Source organism: Gouania willdenowi, chromosome 17 (assembly GCF_900634775.1).
Source record: "Gouania willdenowi chromosome 17, fGouWil2.1, whole genome shotgun sequence".
In the NCBI taxonomy this organism is placed as follows: domain Eukaryota; kingdom Metazoa; phylum Chordata; class Actinopteri; order Blenniiformes; family Gobiesocidae; genus Gouania; species Gouania willdenowi.
In genome coordinates, this window is record NC_041060.1 from 27,313,030 (window position 1) to 27,337,344 (window position 24,315).

The following is a 24,315-nucleotide window of genomic DNA, read 5'->3' on the forward strand; positions in this document are numbered from 1 at the left end:
TAGTTTGTGTATTTTTAGTGATTTTTATATTTTTGTTGTTTGGTGTATTTCTTTGTAATGTTAGTTTTTTGGAGCCATTTTCTGTGTTTTTGGAGCCTTTTTGTATATTTTGGTGCATTTTTGGTTCGGTCATAACTTCCGGGTCCCGTCCATCCGGTCTAAACAGCGAACAGTCAAACAAACATGAAAATAAATGTTTTGAAATCACCAAATAAGTCCAAAATGACGACTGCACACACTCGGGCTATGTGCAAGCTGTTCATAAAGTGTATAATGAAGTAAAAGTCAGATACACACACATTACAGTCGTAAAAAATAAAGTAGGATAGAGAATACTAATAATAATAATACAAATATACAAATTATTTACAAATATATACAGATATTTACAAAAAAATTATACAAATATGATACAGATATTTACAACAATCAAGCTGTGAGGTTACAGTGATGCATTTTACTGTTTGATCACCACAGGCTGGTCGAACGAACACAGCGTTGGGGAGAAAATTCACTCCAAACGCACGCACGCACGCACGAAGACCTTTCTTACATTATAGATAAAAAAGATCACTTCTCCACTTCAAAAGGTGGAGGTAAGTAGCACATTAAGGATACAATGTGCCAGTTACTGACTTCTCTTTGAAACAAATTTGTATAAAATCATTATTGTGTAATTATGGCCTTTACCTATGTACCTACCTAAAATTTTAGTTGACTTGAATTTCTTTATTTTTCTGTTCTTGTCACGTGTGAGCATCTATCATTGTTTAACATTATAGTTTATTATTGATTTGCACAAATAGTTATTACTTTGACCCAAAAACACAAAGAACTTCTACCAATCTGAGAATGGCATGAAATGAACTGCAACCGTAGAACATGGTGTGCTTTTGTCATTAAAAGGCCATATAGCACAAATCTTTTCCTTTCGACGTCTACACATGACTCACCTCTAATGATGAAAGAGGCCCAAATTAAAATGACTTGTTCAAATATGTGATGGGTAATTTAATATGAGGGAAAACAATCCGTCTTTTCTGTGACGATTTACAGTACATTCATAATGGGTGAACATTTGCAGACTTTCAAATCCCCTCTTGCAGTGTCATTTAGTGGAAACATTAATGTATTACAGGACGTGCTTTTGTGGCGTCTTCCAGCATGAATACATTGGAGCTGGGTGAGACCAATGCAGAATGTTCTGTGTTCAGGCTATTAAATAAATACTTAAATAAATAAATAAACACACGAACAATTTCATTAAAAAAAAAAAAAAAAATCCAACCTTTAGAATCTCAGTCTACGTTCTGAACATTCCACTTTCTAAAAAAAAAGGCATTCTCAATATAAGTCATACTCAATTTCACCTTTAACAGTCTGGGAGGTAAATTCGGTAATGCTCCTTGCCTTGGTTGCCAACCGCCGTAAAAGTACGCAACAGAAGAAGAAGAACTTTACAATTCAATGTCACGAAGTGAGCCATGACGCTCACTCTATAGGTAGTGAGCACGGTCAGCTAATGCCGGTGTAGTGTAGAATAAATCTACCGTGAAAGTTTCCTACGGTAGACAGTGGGCATGCGCACCTGGCGAACTGCACATGCGCATCCATCATTTTGAAAAAAAAGTAATCTTTCCTTTAATTTTTAGGGTTAGGGTTCAGGTTAGAATTAGGGTTTATCATAGTAGGAAAAATTCAGAGGGCAAAATATTGTATGTATACGTGTCAATATTTACTAATAGTGCACATGTAGGAAGCTTTCACGCGTAGGTCTATTTTTCACTACACCAGCAGCTTAACATCTGTTGACTTGTTGCTACTGCCATCATCATTCCATTTATCTGTCTGTTAACATTGTTCTTGTTACTGGTTTCATTATGCTTGTGCACCCTCTTCAATAACCGTGTTACAGGTCAAACAACGTCCACTGTGCAGGGAAAGGCCTACCATCATTTGTGTTTGTTTGTTTGTTTGTTAGCAGCTAACTCACCACCATTTTGACAGCAGAATTTCCAGGTTGGCAGGAAACCAGACAAACTAAACCAAGTCATGTAAATAGGGGTGTTTGCTGGGCTGGTGTTGGGACAAACCATTTGTACAGGGGTGTTTGTGTCATTTTTGTTTGTTAGGGATTTTTAAAAACATTGGAGGTGAATGAATTAACATTAATTTATTATGGATGCTTGGTTAATTTATGTTTTGTTGTTTATGAGAATTGATTTTGTTATTGAGTTAATTGATTTTAGATTGGGGTTTGGTTTGCCTGTGGGAGGAGTTACAGGTACAGACTATAAATTGAAGCCCAGCCTCAGTTGGTGGGAGGAGCCCTGAGTGGAACTGATAAAACTGACAGTGAAACAAACTGAGGGAGGGTAAAGTAGATGTTCAGGAATTGTTAAATGTAGCCTGGCATCCCAATGCCCAGTTCACTGTAAATATGTTACACCAGCCAAAGAAGAAAAATAAATAAAATTTTAAACTGAATTCTGCTGTCCACTACGCTGCCGTTCATCCTACCATAGTCACAATGTTTGCAAATAAAAAGGGACATTTCTTCTTTTTATACTTAGATTACTTACTTTGTGATTTGTTAAAATTTTTTTTACTGTTTTGTCACATTTTTCACGTATTACACACACATACGCACGCAGGGTGACAAAGGTGTCCCAGGACCTTCAGGTTCCCCTGGGCTTCAGGGGCATCCAGGACCTCATGGCTCCTTTGGACCAAAGGGACCAAAGGTATCAAATACAGCCTCACTTCTCTTTTGTTTCTCTCTGTACCTCTATTGGTAATCTCACTCCCCTGATATTAAATGCTGTTATAACAATGATAAATTATGTGATCTTCTGTGCCTTTAGAATTTTGGCGTGTTTGCTTTCACACGTTTCTTTAGATCACCAAAATTAATCATAGCCTGCGTTTCCTGACAGGGTCGGACTGGGGCTGATGGACCTGAGGGACCAAAGGGAGATGTGGTAACACTTCTTTCTCTAATACTGCCTGAGCTTCACAAAGTGTATTGTTGGATTTTCAGTCTTTTACATCTTGTTGCACCTAAATATTGTGTTTGAAATAATTTGCAGGGGCCTCAAGGTAAAGAGGGGCTTGCAGGGACTCATGGTTTACCAGTAAGTTCTACTTCTCATGTGGAATACCAATCTACCAATGTCTATTGCATTTGTCATAAATGCAATAGACATTGACGTGACTTGAAAAGGTTGTAACAAAAAGGTCAAGTTTGTATCAAGGTACCAAAGAAATGATTCTGAAAGGAACACATCCGGTTGAAAAACGGATGACCAAATTATTTGGTAATCTATGGTTATTATTATTATTATTATTAATGGATACTGTCCTACAGGGTATCCCAGGCCTATCGGGTCCCGCTGGGCCTCCAGGATTCCCCGGCTGCAATGGAACAGATGTAAGAAACGTCTTCAATAAAAAATAAACGGATTTGGAATCAAACTAAGAAATGATGCTTTTTAATCCCATAGGGAGATGATGGACCATCTGGTGTTCCAGGAATCAATGGCATTAATGGGCATCCGGTAAACGCTCAACATAATTTGGGCATTGAAGTTATTTCCTGCTTTACTTTGACATTCCTTTTTGAATTTGTTTTACTGTACTTAAAATAATGATTTTTTTTTTTTCCTTACAGGGTCCACCTGGCCTGCCTGGACCGAAGGTGAAAACAATAAAATATATTACTGGACTGCCAGTCATTCTAAAATTGTTATTTTAATAAGACTCATAACAATGCCCTGTTGTATTATTATTTTTTAATCTTATTTTTTAAATAGGACTGTAATTATCATTTCACTTCTGTTTTTCCTCACATTACAAATGAACCAACACAATGAGAATCCAGCAGACTCCAAATCATCAGAAAACAACATAAACAGACCTGGGGGGCTTTAATGCAAATTTAAAAAATAGAATGAAAAAAAAGTCTTTCTATGTTCAACACGTGCTGTTGCTCAAGCATTCATAACTAGAAATTATGAAAAGCTGGGTAAGAAACTAAAGTCTGCATCTATCCAGTGTTTCATAATTCTTGTTTATTGTGTTAAACAGGGGGATTCTCCAGGGCTACATGGACAAAGGGAATGTGATGGCCGGCCGGTAACGTTTTACTCTTCATCATTATAAATGTTAGAATTATGAGCGTATAAAAATGGTATTAATTAATTTAAATTTTGAGTCCAGGGCCAAAAATGTTTCATGGGAGTTCCTGGACAACCAGGAGACCCTGGACCAAGGGGGTCGGTCGTAAGTCAAGGTTTTTGACTACAACATTCTGGAAAAAAAAAACTAATGTGGGATGTTAAATAATTTTCTCTATGTGGAATTATTATAACAGGGAATTCCTGGAGTTCCAGGGCCTCCAGGATCTAAAGTAAGACATATCATTTGTATTTGGAAATGTATAATCCTTTTTGAATAGCCACTAAAACAGTGACGTTGCTGTCAAACTTCAGCAGGGTGTGATTTTCTGCTTTTAAGTTTCAATATCACTTTGCTAAAGTCTTTTCTTTACATTCTTACTATAGAATTGGCTGGTGCCATTATCTTTGTCTATGATTATAGTGTCTACATGATTTTATTTTAGCTTGCGTCTATTGTCAAGAAAATGTAAAATCAACCCACCTGGAGTAGGATAAACCTAACTTCTGCTTGTTTCCTGCAGGGTCAGGAGGGGATTAGTGGTACCCCAACACTACGTGGACCAAAGGTGATTTATTTTGTAGTCAGCTGTAAAACATAATAATAAATTAACTTTCAAGTGAAAACTTGTTTTACAATATCAAATGTATGTAATTCTTATGATGAGGATGGTTTTATCTTTAACATAGGGAAGACCAGGACCAACAGGGCAACCCGGTCCACCAGGTCGTATCAGTGAGTTTGTTCTGGAGAGTCTCCTGGTAAAGGTACAGTTATTGAGTGTTTGGATAATACCTAGAAACTATTCAGCCAACCAATGTACAAATCTAACTGTCAATTAACATGGATTCATTGATGTGGACAGCATGATTTTAATAAACCATGCAATTTACAAAAAAAACGGGGGTTTTTTTAGATTGAAAAAGGGACTACACCTACTCACTGACCAAGATCAACTAATCTACAATTGTATAAAACAAGAATTCCCAAAAGTCCTTGAGTTTGGCAGATGTTAAATGTGTGGGGCTGTTGAGAATGGAAATAGATAACATTATTACATTGTTCTGTACTGGGAGACAAAATAGAAAAAAAATAAACTAAACTAAATTGCCTGCAGTAGTGCGTATTCACCTAAATTGTCCACAATCTGGAATATGTGAGGAGCATGTTGAGGATAAATGGTTAAAATTTGTAATAACGAAGTTTGTATTAACGTACAAGCTTTTTGACTTTAATCTTTTTTAACATTGTGATCTACATATTGTGAAGCCAATCGGTATCGGTAGGGTTTGGGACGATATCTACAGTTCTTGGGATGGGACGTTATACGATACTGGGATCACAATAGATGATATTTTTGTAAAGAGGAAAAAAGACCCAGAAATATTGCATTTGGAAAAAATAACCACATTTCTTTTTGACTAACTCTGCGCAAACTTGCATATACTCTGTTTTATTTTGAAAATGTCATACCCAAAGGATAACAAGACCAATTATTCCTTTTTAAAGTGCAAAAAGTGCCACTCTACAAATAGAACACATTAACACAGACCGACAATTCCTGTCAGTCTAAATAAAAAACCGAATCATGTCATCATGACATTCTTTAAAAATATATTTCAATCTGTGCATGAACTTTGCATGATACGTTTTTTTTAAACATCAACCTAGAACAGTCTATACAGCCCAGATTTACTACGTGAACATGTTCTTTTGCAACATTAGCATGTCTACATTTTCAGGCAGCAATTGAAACCTTATACATTGACGTTCCCTGCAGTTGGAAAGACACGCTCATTATAGAAAGGGTATCGCAATATTTTAAAAATATTGCGATACCACGACAATATATCTTGTGGCGATTTAATATTGCAATATCTTGTCATATTCTTAGTATTTATTAAAGGTTGGATGATATGGTAGACAATAATGAGCACATTATAACAACACAATACAATATTTTTGAAAAGAAAAAAGACAAAAAATGCAGTAGGAAAAATAACAACTGAATAGGAAAACAAAAAAATACAAAAACAATTGATTCTAATCAACTTTATGTATATGGCAGCTTTATGTATATGTCATCTCAAGGCATTTAAAATTTCAGGAATTTTGAGAAGGTAAATTTTGTATTGGTCTGTAGTTGCATAAATCCCTTTGATCAAGAGTAGGTTTTTTTTATTTAAAAAAGAGGTTTGATTACAGCTCTTAAAAATAGGGAGTCTCAATGCAACTATTTTATTTCCGATATGATATCGATATTGCAGCCTTGCGTATCTTCCGATACCGATATTGATCCGATATCAGCATGAATAATACATGCTTTTTTTTCTCTCTTTTCTTTAATAATAATAATAATAATAATAATAATTACTTATTTTGTAGTGTGGAATCTTAGAAAAGGCTTGATCAAGTGATGTTACTCAAACAGAGAACAATAGTCAGCAACAGTAGGGATGAGAAAAACTGACCCATTTATTTTTTAACCAATTGGTTACATACATTTTTAACCTTCAACAATATCTACAACATTCTACAATTAATTAAAATAAATAAAAAATGAATTGAAAAAAAAAATCAGAAAACCTGGAAATTTGAATCCGATATTCGTTTTCAGGCCAATATGGGACCGATATCCGATATCGATATCAGATCGGGACACCCCTACTTAAAAGCCTGTGGCACAAAACCTAGATGTATTGATTATATTCAACATATCGCTGCTGATCAGGGGAAAAACATCCTGAAACAGTGGAGTTGGGATTGGGTCTAAAAGCCTGGTTGTTGGTTTAGAATAATTTACTGTTGGTCAGCTCAGTTGGACCAAAAACAATGAAACTATATATAAGCTGCAGGTTGACATTTTTCTGGAGTTGATGTGTTTAAAATACCATAAATCACTGGGAGAACAGCTTTGTCTCTAATTGTTCAAATCTTATTTGAAAAGACATTCATAAAGTGGTAGACTTGTAATTGCTCAGGTCAACAGGAATGATGGCTCTGCAGAGCTGTGACTTTATGTGAGCCTGGCTACAGTGTTAGAAGAAATTGCAAATGAAGTTGCATTCATTTGCTTTTAAGGTTTTTGGTTTCATGATGTGTGTACGGTTTTAATGGACTAATTAACTTTAATCCACTAACTCCCACCGTAAAGGGTGTGTTTCACTGGTGAAAAGTGTGTCACTCAAGCTCGGACATCGGATTGCTGTCTTTTAACAGTTTTATTTCAATTCACCGCTAACTATTACTAGCACAGTAACCGTGTCGTTTGCCAGCCAGGTAATCAACTGTAACGACATAAACATACACACCCACAACATTAACAACACGGACATATTATCGACTGTATGAACTGCACACATGAACATTTAAGTAGTTACAGGTTTAACATCAACACGTTAACTCACCAGCTCAGCTTCACCAGTCAAAACAGCGACATCCGTACAAATGAAATCCGGCAGGTAAACACATACGCGGGTAACACACATCACGCCCTATATTTTCTTAGATTAATCCGCCCCAAATAAAATACAGAAAAATGCGATAATTCTATAACATAATACAGAGTGTTTGGTTGGCGATAAATCAAAACAAATAAATTATACACCAACATGTGAAAAATAGGAGAACTCCACACACCTCCCACTTGGGCTACTTGTCATTGACCGAGTAGGCCACAATAACCACTAACAGTACAATTAATGCACAGAACATGCAAAAACCCCTCAGTCAACAAAATTAAAGAGACAGCATTTAACTGTACACTGAAACAGTTTGGTCAGAATTCCCACATGAAGATGACCACAGTCCGTAAGCACCTCTCAGGTACTTAGGGGAGCAAACGAAAGCTCCCTTGCTCCTCTACTGGCAGTAACACTACCAGCCTCCTTACATCCCTGTGGAGTATGGTGGTAGGACATGACTCCTTATCCATCCTTGCCTGGGACAGATTGATGGGACGACTATGACAAGTCTTCACTTTCACGTCCCGGACAACTCCCTTATCATCTGGATACGCCTCCTCAACACGGCCCAGTTTGAATCGACCCCGGAGAGCGTTTTGGTCCGCCACCCAGACCACGTCTCCAACTGAGACATTTCTAGCAGGAGCGTGCCACTTTTGTCGAACAAACAGGTGAGGCCCTGCCAACTGGCTCCAACGTTTCCAGAACTTATCCACTTCCACTTGGACTGCACGCAGACGACTGAAGGGGTAGGCAGGAAAGTCAAAACCGTGATTGTCACCTCTGGGCCCCGCCCGACCCAACAGCAATGAGTTCGGTGTCACAATGTCCACAGTCTCGTCCTGAACCTGTGCTCTGGCACTGATGGGCCTCTCATTCGAGAGGTTAGCAGCCAGGTAAAGGAGGGTTTGGAACTCCAGCGTAGTCAGGTTTCCTTCTTCACCAACGCTGCTCAATGACCTTTTTAGCACACGGACAGCTGCCTCCGCTGCCCCATTTCGATGCGGTGAGTCCGCTGGGCTAAACTCCCACAACCAGTCAGTCCCAGCCACAGCCGCTCTCTTTTGGACTCCTTCTTTGTCGATACACGCCAGAAAACTGTAGAGATCCTCTAGCGCAGGTCTGGCCCCCACGAAATTGGTCCCCTGGTCGGACCAGAGCTTCCTGGGGTGGCCCCTCAGAGCGGTCAACCGCTGATACGTCTTGAGAAAACCCTCAGTTGACAGGTCTTCAACTACATCTGCATGAACCGCTCTCGAGGCCATACAACTAAAGACTACGCCCCAAACCTTCTTCTTTGTTCGCCGCCTCACTGAGTCCCTGACTGTGTACGGACCAAACAAATCCAACGTTGTATACTCAAAAGGGGCTGCTGGTTTCGTGCGTACAGCGGGAAGATCACTCATTACTTGAGTGCATAGTTTAGCTCTGCACTTCCGACAATGTACACATAAGTCGATTACTTTGCGTGCAACCCTAGGACCTTGCACTACCCAGGCCCTTTTTCTCATTCGAAGGAGGGTGCCAGCAACACCTTCATGGTTAGCACGGTGGCCTTCTTCGGCAAGGAGGGTACTGATCCGCTCTTTGTAGGGGATCAGCGGAACCCCAGGTCTCTCCTCACTAACAGACTGAACCCGGCCATAGCACAACAAGAGGCCTGTCTCATTGTCCTTGTTCACAACCAGGCGGTTGATGGTCGTTGTGGGGAATGTCACGCCTGACTGGGCAGCGAGGCATAAGTCCTGGAACGCTTCAGCACGCTCCTGGACTGTGAGCACTGCCTCCCACTGTCCTCGCTCGCTGGTTCGACCCCTGCTGAGCAACCAGAAGTGTACGGCTCTGCGAACATATCCCACAGTCCCACAGAGTTTGGTTAGTGTATCGAACCTTGACAGATCCATTTGACTTATGAGCGCCGAACCCCAAAACCTCTTCGTACTGTGGGTGTTAGATGCTACCGACGCCAATCCCGTAGCATTCCCACTAGAATTGTCCAGAGTAGACAACCTTTTTGCTTGGACTCTCGTCATGACGGCGGAGAAAGCTTTTCTCTGGAGCTTACTCACGACCTCCCTGGTACTGGAGGCCACCTCTGCAGCAGACTTCATAGGCCACTCCTTTACCGGCCTGGTTAGAAACTCCGGACCTCTCTGCCATAGGGAATCACTGTCAAGCTGTTCAGGGGAACACCCTCTTGTGACTAGATCGGCCACGTTGCACTGCCCCGGGATCCACCACCAGTCAGTCACAGGCCCGGCCTTCTGTATCTCACCCACACGATTGGCGAAGAAGGTCTGGAACCCATAGCTCTCCCGCTGGATGGCGCCCAACACAGTCCGACTGTCGACAAAGTGGTACCACCTGTCCACGTTCAACCGCCCATGTTTCAGTACATATCCCTTCAGGCGCGCAGCAAAGACAGCTCCGCAGATCTCTGCTTTGACGGCGTCGCCCTTCTGGTCGAGTGGAGTCAATTTAGCCTTTGATTCCACGAGCCGGATCACAACACCCTCTGTCGTCTCCCAACGCAGGTAGAGGACCGCCCCATAAGAGTCACAGCTCCCGTCGGAGAACGAGACCCCCCAGGGTTTACCCATCCAGCCAGAAGGTGTAATACTTCTCGGGAAAGTGATGGTATTCAACCGGGCATACTCTTTGAAAAGCTCAATTGCCTTCCCGCGTAGCTCCTTAGACAATGGTTTGTCCCATGTGTCCTTGGTCAATGACCCAGCCTCCTGAAAGGCCCTCCTGACTAGAATGACACCCTTCTGTTTCAGGGGCGTCACCAGACCAAGGGGATCATAAAGACCAGCTACCTGGCTCAGTAGCATACGACGGGTAAGAGGAACTGGCGTCTTCTCCTCTATGTCCTTCACGGTAAGATCAAGCCCAGTGCGCATCTTTTTCTTTCTTGTGGAGAAATTAACAGCAACCATAAGGAAGAGCTTATCTTCGCTTACGTGATAACCAACCCCAAGAGCTTTATTGTCCTCATCCCTCAACTGGTTGGGCAATACGATGGTCTCTGGCTTGGTGGGAACACCGCCTTGCCTCCCACTTTGACCAGACCGCACCCAAGGTTTAAGGCAAAAACCCCCAGTTGCGAGGATGGTCTCAACTCCCACAAGGATCTCGCTCAGTCTTTGGGGGTCATTGTGGGACACCAGTATGTCATCTACGTAGGCATTGTCTAAGATAACATGTCTCTCTTCTACTTTGTCAGCAAACTGCGGGAGGTTGGCAGTTTCCCGCATGGCCACCTGTGCGATGCAACCAGCCGGCTTATCGCCCATATTCACCCGTACCACAGCGTAGTCCTTGATGTCGTCTGCTGGTGAGTCCCTCCACAGAAAGCGGTGTACGTGCACCTCCTGATCCTCCAACCACACCGAGTTGTACATCTTGGACACGTCTCCAATCGCTGCGTGCTCTCCCTCACGGAAACGAAGCAGCACTGCCCGGATGGGGTTTAAGATGTCTGGGCCCTTAAGCAGGATAGAATTCAGGCTGACACCCCTAAATTCCTGACTACTGTCCCAGACAAGCCTCACTGGAGTGGAGACAGAGTGCGGGTTGGGTGCTGTCAGGTGGTTCACCCACCACACGGCTCCGTTCCACTTGTCCATCACAGTCTTGGAAAGCTGGACTGCAGCCCCCCTGGCAACCATATCATGCACCTGCCTGGCGTAGGCTTCTTTCCACACCGGATCCCTCTCGAGGCGTTTCTCTGACTTCAGGAACGTTGCCTCAACGGCCTTGCGATTATTAGGCAGGGTAGCAGGGTTTTCTTTCCATGGATATCTGGCGTCCCAGTGGGGTTTGTCACTGTGATCGTCGCTCAGCTTGAAGGTTAGTCCACCCCTGATGATCTCCAGCTCTCTCTCATCAGCGAGAGACATCTCCTTTCCCCCAGGAGCGCACTTTCCACAACGACACCCGCCACACACAGGGTCGCAGGCAGCGCCAATACTGTCCCACTGCAGCCACTTAACAATCTCAGCATTGCACGTAGCCGTGGTCGCAGCTTTCCCACTGCGCTCTAGCTTTGGGCAGTGGTTATGGACCTTGACCCTCCTGGACTCTGTCCTCATGGAACACGCAAAGTGGGTTGATGAGCGGCGTACAGTCACCTCAATGTTCTCGAATAAGTCCGGGTGCACGCCACTAACAGTCTTTCCGAGTGGGCCGTCCCACAACACTAGGTCGCCACACCTCATCATCCTTTGGGGGGCCAGTCGACCCTCCCGTGTGCTGATAAGTAGCTCGATCTTTTTTGGGCGAATCAGCTCCCCTGGTTTCACATAACCCGGGAAGAACTTTTCCAAGCACCCAGAGTCCACTGCATTGTCCATTTTTGCGATCTCCTCCAAACCATAGCAGACCATCTCATGGAGTCGCCAAGTCCCCTTCTTTGTGGCAACTTTTATGTTCACCAAGTACCTTTTTGTGTCTACTTTTGCTTCCATACCACCCACACCATACACAACCAGTGTGATTGGCTCACCCGATAGTCCCAGTCTCTCTGCTGCTTGGTGGGTGATATAGTTAGTGTCGGAGGCTAGGTCGATTAGCGCTCCGACCCAGTCTCCCCTCTTAGTCGTGACGTCCACCAACATCATGAGGACTGGGTGCTCCTTCAGACCATTCTCACCCACCAAACCTTTGCCAGCACACACCGTTGATGACACTTTATTTGTGCATGCCTTTCGAACAGCCTCCAGCTGCTCCGGGGTCAGGCCTAGACCTGCGAACAAAGCCTCTTGTTCTTCGGTTGGACCACGGGGTTCTCTCCTCTTATCTCCCTTGACCTCCTGTCTGAAAGTGTCTCTCTTGGCTGGGGCTTAAGGCACAGGAAGAAATGGTGATCTGGGGGGGTGTCACCCTTCTTGCATTCATCACCACGGCACAGAAAGTTATTATTGCACGGACCACCACTCCCATGAAGGTCCAGGCATTTAGGGCATGCTTTGGTCTTTTTCACGTAAGTCCTTCTCTCTGATGGGTTGGCCTTCTTGAAGGTCTTACAGCGATATAAGCGACCAGTATGTCCCTCTTCGCCACATATGCTGCAAGTATTTTGTGAAGACTCTGCTCTCGCCGTAGCCTTGGTGAACGAACGTCTCTCTGGCTTCCGATCCCCCGTCCTCTCCTTTGGCCTCTTGCGGGGGCTCAATTCACCTACTCTGGCAGAGTTTGACCATCTGGTGGTCTGTAACTGCTCCAATTGCACCAGAACAGTTTTCTGATCTCTCAGGAATTGCCATAGTTTATCAAACCGGTTACGGGGGTTAACGTCATTGACTGCTTCACACCGGTACAAAAGCCATCTTTCCTTCATACTGTCTGGTAGCTTGCTCTCAAGTGATCGGATCACCAACTGGTTTTTTATGGCGTCCTCACAACCCAGGTCTATAAGGTCCAATAGTGCCCTTTCTACTGCTTGGATCAACTGCAGCGCCTCCCTTGGTTGGTTGTTGCGCACACCTGGTAATTCCTGAAGCTCCAACACAATGTCATCGGCGATTTGTGACATGTCCCCATAACAGTCCTCCAAAACCCGGAAGACTTCGTCTGCAGTACGGCAATGAGACAGTCTGAGCTCACTTTTCACTGAGTCTGTGATGCTGTTCAGCAGGTGGAAGAGCCTGCACTCTGGGGAGCCTGTGGGTTCTGCTAATGTCTGAAGTGTCCCCCAATTACTCTTCCAACGCCAATAGCTCCTCCTGTCCCCAGAGAACTTAGGCAGACTTAGGGGTGCGAGTGCAATCCTAGGTCCGACTGACCCTTGAGAGATGACAGATGTGCTCCGACCTGCTCCGATGCTTTCTCGTAGCACAGCGTGTTCTCCTCGCTGCTGCTGCGGTGTGCTGGAGAAACTAGGATCAAACGTTGGGCTCATGAGCCTATGTGATGGTTGTCTCTCTGTTGGAGCTGGGGGAGATCCTAAAGGAGCACCCGCATCTTGAGCTCCACCAGGACTGTCCACATTACCACTCAGCTCGCTGCTTCTCACTGCAGCGACTTGGTTGGTTGCTGGGTCCGCGTCTGCAGTATGTGCACCATCGGTGGAGGGTTTACCAGCGGTGGTTGTTGCTCCTCCTTCCACGCTGCCTTTACTGTCGCCCTCGTCTTCACTACTAGCCCGGCTACTGCGATCGCCATGCGCCGACTTCCTGCTTTCACGCATGGAACTCTCTAGTGCAACAGAAGCCATTCTCCTCTTCTCCTTGAAGTCTTTGAGGCAGGCCCGCATGACATTCACCTCCTTCTCCGGGACGTAGCGATTCCAGTCCCGCACGAACTGCTCCAGCTCTTCGACTCTGCCACCCAATGCAATGAGCACCGAATCATACTGCTCATGGGTTATGCGACGTGACTGGAGTGCTTTAGCTTGATCCAAAATGTCCTGAAGGTCAGCCGTTAGGCTTTCAAACTGACCTGATGCACAGCGGGACCATGATGCTTCTTTCAACTTCAGTTCAGTGTCCTGATATTTTGTGCGGCAATCGTGTAGTTTTTTCTGCACACCAGCTATTTCAGCTGTAAATCCACTTGCATCCTCCTCTTCCATAACAGCGATGTAATCAAAACTGCTATTACACATCTCTTCATAACTGATCTTGAGTGCCCTCATTTCAGATGTGAGGTCATATTCAGTTAAAAGGTCCATGTTAAACACAATAGCATTGACCTTCCTGTTAAAAACACCTTGTGCAGAAGATCGCTTTTTCTTTAATTGTTCACAGTCTGCCATTCTGTCTTTTTTAGCGCACTTCCCTGCGGACTTTTTTGTTGACGTACACTTCCGGTGCGCACCAACAAAATGGCGGCGACCTACTTCCGGTTGTTTGGTGGCTAGTTAGCAAGCTAACACTGTCTCTCTGCGGCGAACGGCTTATCCTATGCCGTCGCACTAAACAGTCACAATCAAAGTCACTCACAGCCCAGCAGCTGGCCACACGATGACCTCGTTGATGGCTTGATTCGAGTCTGCAGCGTTGTCGATCGGCCGGAACGCTCCGCGGCCGGGCTCCGTCTAATCGCTGGCTCGCTGTAGTTCACACTGTCCCACCTCCGCTTCTCCGTCGCGGGGCCGGCTTAGTGTTGATTACTGTACGGTTTTAATGGACTAATTAACTTTAATCCACTAACTCCCACCGTAAAGGGTGTGTTTCACTGGTGAAAAGTGTGTCACTCAAGCTCGGACATCGGATTGCTGTCTTTTAACAGTTTTATTTCAATTCACCGCTAACTATTACTAGCACAGTAACCGTGTCGTTTGCCAGCCAGGTAATCAACTGTAACGACATAAACATACACACCCACAACATTAACAACACGGACATATTATCGACTGTATGAACTGCACACATGAACATTTAAGTAGTTACAGGTTTAACATCAACACGTTAACTCACCAGCTCAGCTTCACCAGTCAAAACAGCGACATCCGTACAAATGAAATCCGGCAGGTAAACACATACGCGGGTAACACACATCACGCCCTATATTTTCTTAGATTAATCCGCCCCAAATAAAATACAGAAAAATGCGATAATTCTATAACATAATACAGAGTGTTTGGTTGGCGATAAATCAAAACAAATAAATTATACACCAACATGTGAAAAATAGGAGAACTCCACACAATGTGCCTAAATATACATTTGCTCCATGGCAGCACTTCGTTAGCAAACGATTTGTTTTTGTATATTCATCAATCAAAACGGAATTTAAATGCATTAGTATCACTTTTATTACGCTGTAGTAATCCTGAAAGGGTTTTGTTTAATCTATTTCAGGGTGTAAAAGGAGAAAATGGAGACTTTGGAGAAAAAGGCTGCAAGGGTACAACAGTAAGTCACTCCAGTGACAGTTTCATTAATAATGTAAAGAATTCAAAGTTAATTATCTGAGGGGAGTTTCATGGGTTTTTTATCTTGCCGGCAGGGAGATCCTGGTTATAGCTACACAAAAGGCTCAAAGGGAGACAAAGGACAACCTGGTCCAGAAGTAGGTTTATGATAACTATTAGAGTTTCTTATTATTATTTTTTTTATATAAATTACATAATTTTCTGCTACAAATGTGAATTTTCTGATTAGCAGAGTGCAGTAATCAAATATCTTAGCCTTTTAAAAGTTTTTCTCGACTCAACTCTGCTGATATTACCAAACCTTAGATTAATAATGTCCTATATGATTTCTCAAGGCTCTGTTTTGGACCCATTTTTGTACACATGCTCCAATTGAATAACATTCTGCAGAGCATTAAGGTAGGCTATTAGTGCTTTACAGTTTACTGCAAATAATGATTTAGCCTGGACACCACTGACGGCTAATACATGGTCCTCCACTGGTTTTTACACTTTAATTTCTAATGGTGCTATTTAAGATTAAATCATTTTGACTCATGTTCATTTACAAAGACACTTAAAGTGACCTAAATTTTTTCTTGCAAGGGAAAGCCAGGAAAAGATGGGGATCCTGGAAAACGTGGATTTGAGGTATTACATAACCATTGTCTGCGTGCATGAGTGTGTGTGTGGCCTATTATTACAGTATATTTCTACCTAGGGAATACCTGGCCTCAAGGGGGATCCAGGTTTTGCAGGTCCACAAGGAGGAATGGTCAGTTACTTATATACACAAGCGCGCTCTCAATCCGTCTAGAAATGTACAATTACAAAAAATAATAATAATTTTCTATTTTTCTGATGATGTTTAGTATGATTTTGTGTTTGTAAATTCAAACTTTAGGGAGAAAAGGGATCAAGAGGTGCTCCTGGACCACCTGGAGATGTGAGTTTGTGTTTTTTATACTTTTCGGACAAGATCTATGTGTTTTTTTTTTTTGTTTTTTAATCAAAGGACATTTTTAAGAATAACTGATATTTTTCTTTTCCCTTTCTTCATGGTTTTGAAATTTTCATGCAAGATTTTTGGGCCTGCTACTGAATCACCTAAAGGTTACAAAGGAGACCCAGGTCCCCCAGGCCCAGCTGGAAATCCCGGAATTCAAGGTTGGGTATAAAATTATTAATTTGTAACACCTGTGGATGTAAATATATCCTCAAAATAGTTACACAATTTACTTTCTGTGCTCAGGACCTCTTGGATTCCCAGGACCTCAGGGACCTCCAGGTGTGCTAAGAGGAAACAAATCTAATCAATGTATATTTGTGTGTTACCGACACAAATGTATAATGAATTTAACATTACTTTCTTACAAAGGAAATTTTATACCTGGCCCCAAAGGATTTACAGGCCCCAAAGGAGACCCTGGAGAGCCTGGCAATGTATATGTAGGATTATTTGGTCCAGATGGAGATCCTGGTGATCCAGGAGATGTTGGAGATCAAGGTTTGCCCGGACCACCGGAAGACAAAAGTATGCAAAACTTCTACTTTAGTTCAAGTCTGTCATTCTGACGTGTGTGTGTTCTTTATTTAACTAAAACCATTAAATCACACCTTCCCAGCTGAGTTGTCTCTCAAGGTTCTGTCCTACACCTTCTCTATATTATTTACATCTTGGTCACATCTTCCATAAATAACATATTTACTCTCATTTCAGCTCAGATGCCACTAAATTCTAAATCTCACTAAACCAGACTTCTCCTTTCTACTTTTCCCCTACTAACAGGCACCATTAAAGGTATACTCTACAATGATGGAGAGTTAGCAAGATTTGAAAGTTGCACCTCCTCTAAGCTCCACCCACTCCTCTCCCTCCTACCAGTGCTCCGTTCAAAGCCACACCCCCACAAACTTGAACGCACATCTGACAGGGCAAAGGAGAGCTGACTCATCCATTTCAGCCATGGGAAATGGAGGAACAGAGGGGGTTGTGGGTAGGAAGGCATCTGATTAGTTCTTTACTCGGATCAAAGGGCCGGTATAGGTCAACATTTTTACAGGATTCCAGCTTTTACAAAGGTCTGATTGTTTTCGTTCTTTTTTCTGAATCAATAACTTATTGACTACTCTCAGGATGGAAGGATCATTTCACTCAGTATAACATAAGGCGTTTCTGAACAGGACTGCAGACTATACCTTCTGGTTTAGACACAAACTTCCTAAACAAGCAGTTTAATATTTTTCATCCTTGCCTGCATGCTCTCCTGATCATCTCATAGTAATAGCGTGACCAGGACTTCGCAATCCCTACTTCACAGCATCAATCGGACTCACCCTTTCGTCACACTTTGCACTGCTGCCATGTTTTCCACTGTTCTTGTTGCCTTTTGGTTGAAAATTGCAACTCCCATAAGTCTGGTATCCCTAAGAAAACTCACCACATACGTCTGCTTCATAGGCTCCCCACTTAAAACCATCCATTTTTTGACTCGCTTGCTCCTTTTTTCAGGGTCATGGGGGTCTGCTGGTGCCTCTCTCCAGCTCTCAATGGACGTTAGGCAGGGGTACACCCTGGACAGGACGCCAGTCCATCACAGGGCAACACACAGACAGACAACCACTCATACTCACATTCACTCCATGGGCAATTTAGAGACTCCAATCAACTTAACTGTCATGTTTTTTGAAGGCGGATGTGCTAACCACTGAGCCACCACCCACTTAACACATTTAATTTTGAAAGTGTCTATTCGCACGATTGCCGTACGGACAACCCCCGGTGCAATTGGTACGTTTACCGAAGTACACATACGTAGCGTCTTAGGGTTAGGTTATAATCCTATATCGCAACAATTTTAAGGGTTAGGGTTAGGTTTTGGGTAAGGTTTAGTCTCAGTCACATGACATAAACTGGCCAATGACTGACCTTATCACGTGACCTATACTGGCATATGAGGGGCGCTGCGTACGGATAGAATGTCGGTATATTGATACGGCAAAGAGAGCCACTGCCTTTAATATTTAACTTTAATTATAACGGCTTTCACAATATCACCCTTTCAGACCTCTGATTACAGTCGCCTATATTTTTTTCTAACTACAGTTGGCGACCCCACTAGTCCACTATCTGGTATTCTCTGCCCTCTGACATTTCAAACTCTGACTCTCTCTGTGACTTTGAATCCTATCTTAAAAATCATAGGTTAAGAATTTTGTCCCACGCGATTAGGAATATTGGAACAGTTGTTTAACATGATATGTATTAAATGTTTGTTAATGGCCATGTGCGTATCCACATGTTGATCATATACTGTTTATGTCTTTGTAGGGTAACAGTTAATATAAATCATTTGGTTTAATCACAGCGCATTAGGGTAATGTTCAGCATGTCTGCCTCACAGTATGCAGACCCTGTGTCTGCCTCCTGGATGGAGACCAGCAACCATTCTATGTAGGGTATTGAGTATTTCCTCTCAGCTGTTAGTAAATGGTTAGTGTTGGCATAGTAGGATTGAGGATCAGAGTTTGTTTGACAATTATTGTTCAAAGTTTTATTTTTATTATTTATATCGAGATGTGGAAAAATATTCACCTTTATTACTTGAGTGAAAGTGTTGACACTCCTTGTCAAAGAAACTACTGCATTCCAAGTAAAAGTAGCTCAGTCAAAATATCACTTAGTGAAAGTACAGTATGTAAGTATTTGCATAACAAATAACTTAAGTATTGGAAGCAATTAATCATTTTCAACATAATTTTTATCTTCATAATTGAAATTAAGAAAACACTGTTACGTGTTTATAATACAGTGTAGCACAACTGGATATTAATGTTCATTCATATTTTTAAGTTAACATTCATTAGCTACTGTTACATTGAGGTTTGCGTTTATTAAAACAACATCTAACAAATAAGGCTAAGTTAACCAACTCATGGCGTTCATAAACAAAGTGACGGCAGTAAAAAGTTAAAGAAACACTGGATTGACATGAACTGTCTGAACCGTTTATACACAGAAATGGTTCAACTCTTCAAGTAAAGGCATGGACCTGCGTCTTCACCTAGAGGTGTGATAGTTCATCTTTACAGATATATCCTAGTTTACACACTATTCTCAGTGGACTGGACTCTTCCAGTGCATGTGTCAGCCTGTTCCTAATATTCATGGAAAACAAAAAAAAGGCAGTGACACAATTACACAAATACTAAAAAGGGAAGAAGCACCAAATGCTGAGGGGCATAAATGCAACTGTTTAATTTGACAAAAACAAACCTAACCAACAACTGTATTATCAACAACATTTCCGTTACTTGTATTAACATTTGTATTGAGGCGCATTTAACAAATACTAAATAATTAAAAAAATGCAATGTTTAGAATGTCTTTTGTTTAGCAAACCAATCATTGCATTGTCAGCATTAAATTGCTGCTTTTGGTTTCAAAAACCATAAAAGTGGGCCTAAAATACAGCCATGGGTGCTCAGGCACAGTATCTTTGTCCTTCTCAGGGTCAATCTCTGCCAAAGCGATTGGCCAAACAACAACAATGCACATGACCTGCCTTTTTATAATCTTTCTGACACCTTTTTAGAATTAGTGGTAACAGTATTAGAACTGAAGCAATAAAAAATAGCTAATATGACGTAATTAGTAACAGGGCATCCATAGAAATGTAGTGCTGTACAATGTACAATATTTGTATTTTAAATGTAGTGGAGCGAAAGTAAGAAGTATTCCCCAAAAATAATTCTCAAGTAAAGATATTTTAAAATGCTACTTAAGTACTTTAAATTGACTTTGTTATTGTCCACCACTGTCTATATTACCCATTCTTGACTATATTCTACTCTATTTCAATAAACAAGTTAACAATGTTGACAAAAATACTTGAAAAGAGCTTTACTTCTGACTTTGTTGTGTCTTGCTGACAGATAAAAGGATCACTAAAGGTCTACCAGGAATGAAGGGAGTAAAAGGTTGGCCTGGACCAATGGGATATGATGGAATGTTTGGAAAAAAGGGTATGATTTTGGTACAATTCACATTAAATTTACCCTTTTTAGACATGCTTTTAAAAAAATATGAAATAATATATATATATATTTGCATTGCTCAGGGGAGAAGGGGGAACCATGCTATGAGTGTGCTGGATTAGGACACCCAGGGGCACCAGGGCCCCGTGGTTCACCTGGCATTCCAGGTAGCATTCTTTTAACTCAATATATAAAAACACACTGATATTTTTGTGCCAGTCATAATACTGGGATTATTATCTTTTTTTTTTTTTTTTTGATAATGTAAATTGCTATTTAAGTATTAAAGAAATGGGTTTACTGGACGTTCTAACATTCAGGTCGCAATAAAGGACCAGGTATAAAGGGTGACTCAGGCCTTCCAGGACCAAAAGGTATACCTGGATTAGAAGTAAGAGACTATGTCTTCTGTTTTTTGTAAATTTGTTTATGAATTTTTTTTTATGATTTATTCATTTTACATTTTTTCTCTCAAAAGGGTCCCACTGGCAAGGCAGGATTTCCTGGTCCCCTGGGACAGAAGGGAGAATCCCATGCCTATAACCTCTCAGGGCTAAAAGGCTTTCAAGGAGACCCGGGAACACCTGGTGGGCCTGGTGCATACGGTGTCCCTGGATCTCCTGGATTACCAGGTCGCAAAGGTCTTCCAGGTCTTCCAGGGGATGAGGCAAGAAGTTTTTATTGATGTGAACCTAACTAATAGTTTTTAATCAACTGATCACATTTTCTGTAAAAGGTACCTCAGTAAGAGGTTTAAGTAAGTCTAAAATAAGATATCTTTTTAAACCCCAGTATCCATTTCTTGGTGGGGAAGGAGATCGAGGTGTTCTTGGTCGTCCAGGGCCTTTGGGCAGAACAGGACCTGCTGGCTTCCCTGGGCCTATTGGATATGGGCCTGCTGGGCTGCCAGGACTAAAAGGAGATATGGGAGTACCTGGTTTACCAGGACAGCCTGGAATTCCAGGTGAGGAAGCCATGCCTTCTGAGAACTAGTAATTACACAAAACTATTGACTTAACACCTAATAACATACAATTCCCTTCTCCTGCTTCTTTCTCATAGGCCAAAAAGGAGAACCAAACTCCTTCTATAATGTAGGACCTCCTGGACCTCCAGGCTTTAAAGGTCAACCTGGTTCTAAGGGAAGCCCTGGTAAACCAAGCAAACTGATCAACAGACTGGAAAAATGAAAAGTAATTATCCTCATGACGATTATAAAATTCAGGTTTTCAAGGACATCCAGGAACCCTTGGAAGACCAGGTTATCAAGGAGAAAAAGGAGAGAGAGGCCAAGTATCATCACCCAAAATCCCAGGACCTCCAGGAGATAAAGGTGATCCAATAAATTAATTATACTACTTGTATTGGGTATTGTATTGTATGGATACCTAAATGTCTTTTTTGGTTCATTTATATGGCCTATGAATGCTTGAACTTCAAATATTACGGACAACTAATAGATTTTCATCTTTGTTTCATTCAGGCAATAAGGGGCAGCAAGGTCTTCCTGGAACTCCAGGTGTAGGTTTTCCTGGTCAGCGAGGTCCACAAGGATATCCAGGTGCTCCTGGACCAAAGGTAAATAGCTTTCAACCTGCAAACACATATTTCTGATTAACTCACTTGTAATTATTTTCACAATATTTGTAGTGCCTAAATGTGAATATTTGAGGAACTATTCTGCAGTGAGAAGTCTCACATAGATTAGGAAATGTAACATTAAACATCCTTTATAAACTTTAGGTGGTGCACGAACAAAAACTGCAGCTATGTAATACACACATAACACAACAAAACTCCTGTGAACTGGAAACATTATAGAGCAGTCTAAATTGCAAGTTGGCGTTGAGGGAAAGATGTCTTCACATGGATGAAAGGCATCAAATAGTGCAGCACAACTAAGGAACATCTCTAAACTGAGGAAAATGATGTCTCAAAATGATCCATGCCTTTGTGTCTTCTCGTTTAGGCTATTGTAACAGCTTATTCACATGTCTGAATAAGAATGAGCTGTCTCGTGTGCAACTAGTACAAAACTCTGCAGTGAGAATCTTGACCCATACAAATGAGAGGACTCACATATCCCCTATTTTAAAAGAACTCCATTGGCTGCCATTGTCTTTTAGGATACATTTTAAAATTATGGTTCTAGATTTCAGAGCCTTGCAGGGACAGGCTCCTTCTTACAGTATGTCAGTGATCTGATCCAGCCTTACACCCCTGCTCGGGCTCTGAGGTCCATGGATCACAATCTGCCGATGGTTCCTCGCACTCGTTTCCGGACCAGGGGAGACGTCTAGGCTGTTGTTCCCAGGCTTTAGAACGAAATTCCGCTCTCTCTGCGTTTGATTGTCTCTGTTGACACTTTCAAAAGCCAACTTAAGACTCATTTATTTATACAAGCTTTTAACTAGCTATTTTTGGGCTGCTATAATTTTATATTGTCCAGGCCTTTTTATAATGTGTGCACTGTTTTGATTCTAAACTGTGTATTTTAGTGTATGTTTTATTTTAAGCTGTGTTGTGAAGCACTTTGTGGCTTTTTTGTCTACGAAAGGTGCTATACAAATAAATATTTCTTACTTACTTACTATGCCTTTCTTTTTTTCTTCTAATGTTTCCCTTGTTTTTCTGTGGGTCTATGAGAACTGTTCATTGGTTCAGTAAGCACCCACCCAATGGTTTGAGACTTCTGCAGCATTTGATCAGAGCTCAGCTACCTGCTGTTTAAGCAGCCAGATTCAGAATATTAGACTCATCTTTGGAATAACTCCCTTCAATATCTTGATGAGTAGTGTTGAGTACTGGCTGGGTTTTTTCCAATACCGGTTACTACTCTGTAGTCTTCTTTTTTTGGCCAGATTAAAGTTCTAACCTACATCATATTCAGCACCTCTTATGTGAGACACAGAAATAAGACACCAACATTTTTGTTCTCATTTGGTCCAGTTACTACTGTTTACATTGGAACTGGTGACTTACTCGAACTAGGTTTCAGTTCCCAACTCTATTGATCAGTGACAAACCATGTTCTATGTTCAATTAAATTAAATTTTACTTTATTTATATAGTGCAAATTACAACAATAATCATCTCGAAGTGCCACGCCTCTTGATTTGTACACGCGCATTGCAAAACATAACAAAAACTACACATTTATTGTTAGAGTGCCATAACTTTTGATTACAACATTTGTATTACCTGTCCATGAGAAATGTTGCCAAATCCTGGTCCGTCCAGAATCCGAAATCGATCCTCACAAAGACGTTTATCCACAAGCTTTGTACCCGGACTTTTCTTTTCTTTTTTAGTATAAGCTTTATACGTTGGCAGTGGAATGTGGAATGGGTAACTGGAGGTTTGGAGTGCTCCTCCATGACGCTATGCTGTTCAGTGATACCTGGTTGCTTTTGTGATGGTGGATGCTGGGCTAAGTTGGTGCTTTCTTGCATTTCTTGCATTTGTATATAGGATGAAGGCGGGACTTATATACATTAATGTATATGAATGACCACCAAGTGTATAATGTGTTTAAGTTTGAATTCTCACTGCGTTAGGGTGATGGAGGTTCTGGAAATCCTGGCCCTCCTGGCCCTTCAGGACCTCAAGGTGAAAACGGAGCCCTGGGAGCATTAGGTGATCCTGGAAATCCTGGCCTACCTGGAATTCCAGGAGTAACTGGCCGTCCTGGTTTTCCAGGAGAAAAAGGTAATGATGACAATGATCAATATAAAACTGTACTTTTCTCATTGAGATACATCATAAGATAGTGTCATGGTA

General features: G+C 41.8%; 1 protein-coding gene across 1 annotated transcript in view; it reads left to right on the forward strand.

The window, feature by feature from the left end:
* The window catches only part of LOC114478903 (collagen alpha-5(IV) chain-like), a 39,138-nt gene that overhangs the window by 5,972 nt on the left and 8,851 nt on the right, over positions 1-24,315 (forward strand). Inside the window, exons 4-32 of the mRNA XM_028472250.1 lie at positions 2,655-2,744; positions 2,937-2,981; positions 3,090-3,134; positions 3,368-3,430; positions 3,504-3,557; positions 3,671-3,697; positions 4,087-4,134; positions 4,219-4,281; positions 4,373-4,408; positions 4,700-4,744; positions 4,866-4,943; positions 15,446-15,499; positions 15,594-15,656; positions 16,105-16,149; positions 16,220-16,273; positions 16,403-16,444; positions 16,581-16,665; positions 16,751-16,786; positions 16,877-17,032; positions 17,288-17,299; positions 20,434-20,523; positions 20,619-20,702; positions 20,856-20,926; positions 21,014-21,202; positions 21,328-21,499; positions 21,598-21,687; positions 21,761-21,868; positions 22,019-22,113; positions 24,093-24,243. Of these exons, the coding sequence (XP_028328051.1) occupies positions 2,655-2,744; positions 2,937-2,981; positions 3,090-3,134; positions 3,368-3,430; positions 3,504-3,557; positions 3,671-3,697; positions 4,087-4,134; positions 4,219-4,281; positions 4,373-4,408; positions 4,700-4,744; positions 4,866-4,943; positions 15,446-15,499; positions 15,594-15,656; positions 16,105-16,149; positions 16,220-16,273; positions 16,403-16,444; positions 16,581-16,665; positions 16,751-16,786; positions 16,877-17,032; positions 17,288-17,299; positions 20,434-20,523; positions 20,619-20,702; positions 20,856-20,926; positions 21,014-21,202; positions 21,328-21,499; positions 21,598-21,687; positions 21,761-21,868; positions 22,019-22,113; positions 24,093-24,243 (2,191 nt within the window). The remainder of the gene's footprint in view (positions 1-2,654; positions 2,745-2,936; positions 2,982-3,089; positions 3,135-3,367; positions 3,431-3,503; positions 3,558-3,670; positions 3,698-4,086; positions 4,135-4,218; positions 4,282-4,372; positions 4,409-4,699; positions 4,745-4,865; positions 4,944-15,445; positions 15,500-15,593; positions 15,657-16,104; positions 16,150-16,219; positions 16,274-16,402; positions 16,445-16,580; positions 16,666-16,750; positions 16,787-16,876; positions 17,033-17,287; positions 17,300-20,433; positions 20,524-20,618; positions 20,703-20,855; positions 20,927-21,013; positions 21,203-21,327; positions 21,500-21,597; positions 21,688-21,760; positions 21,869-22,018; positions 22,114-24,092; positions 24,244-24,315) is intronic.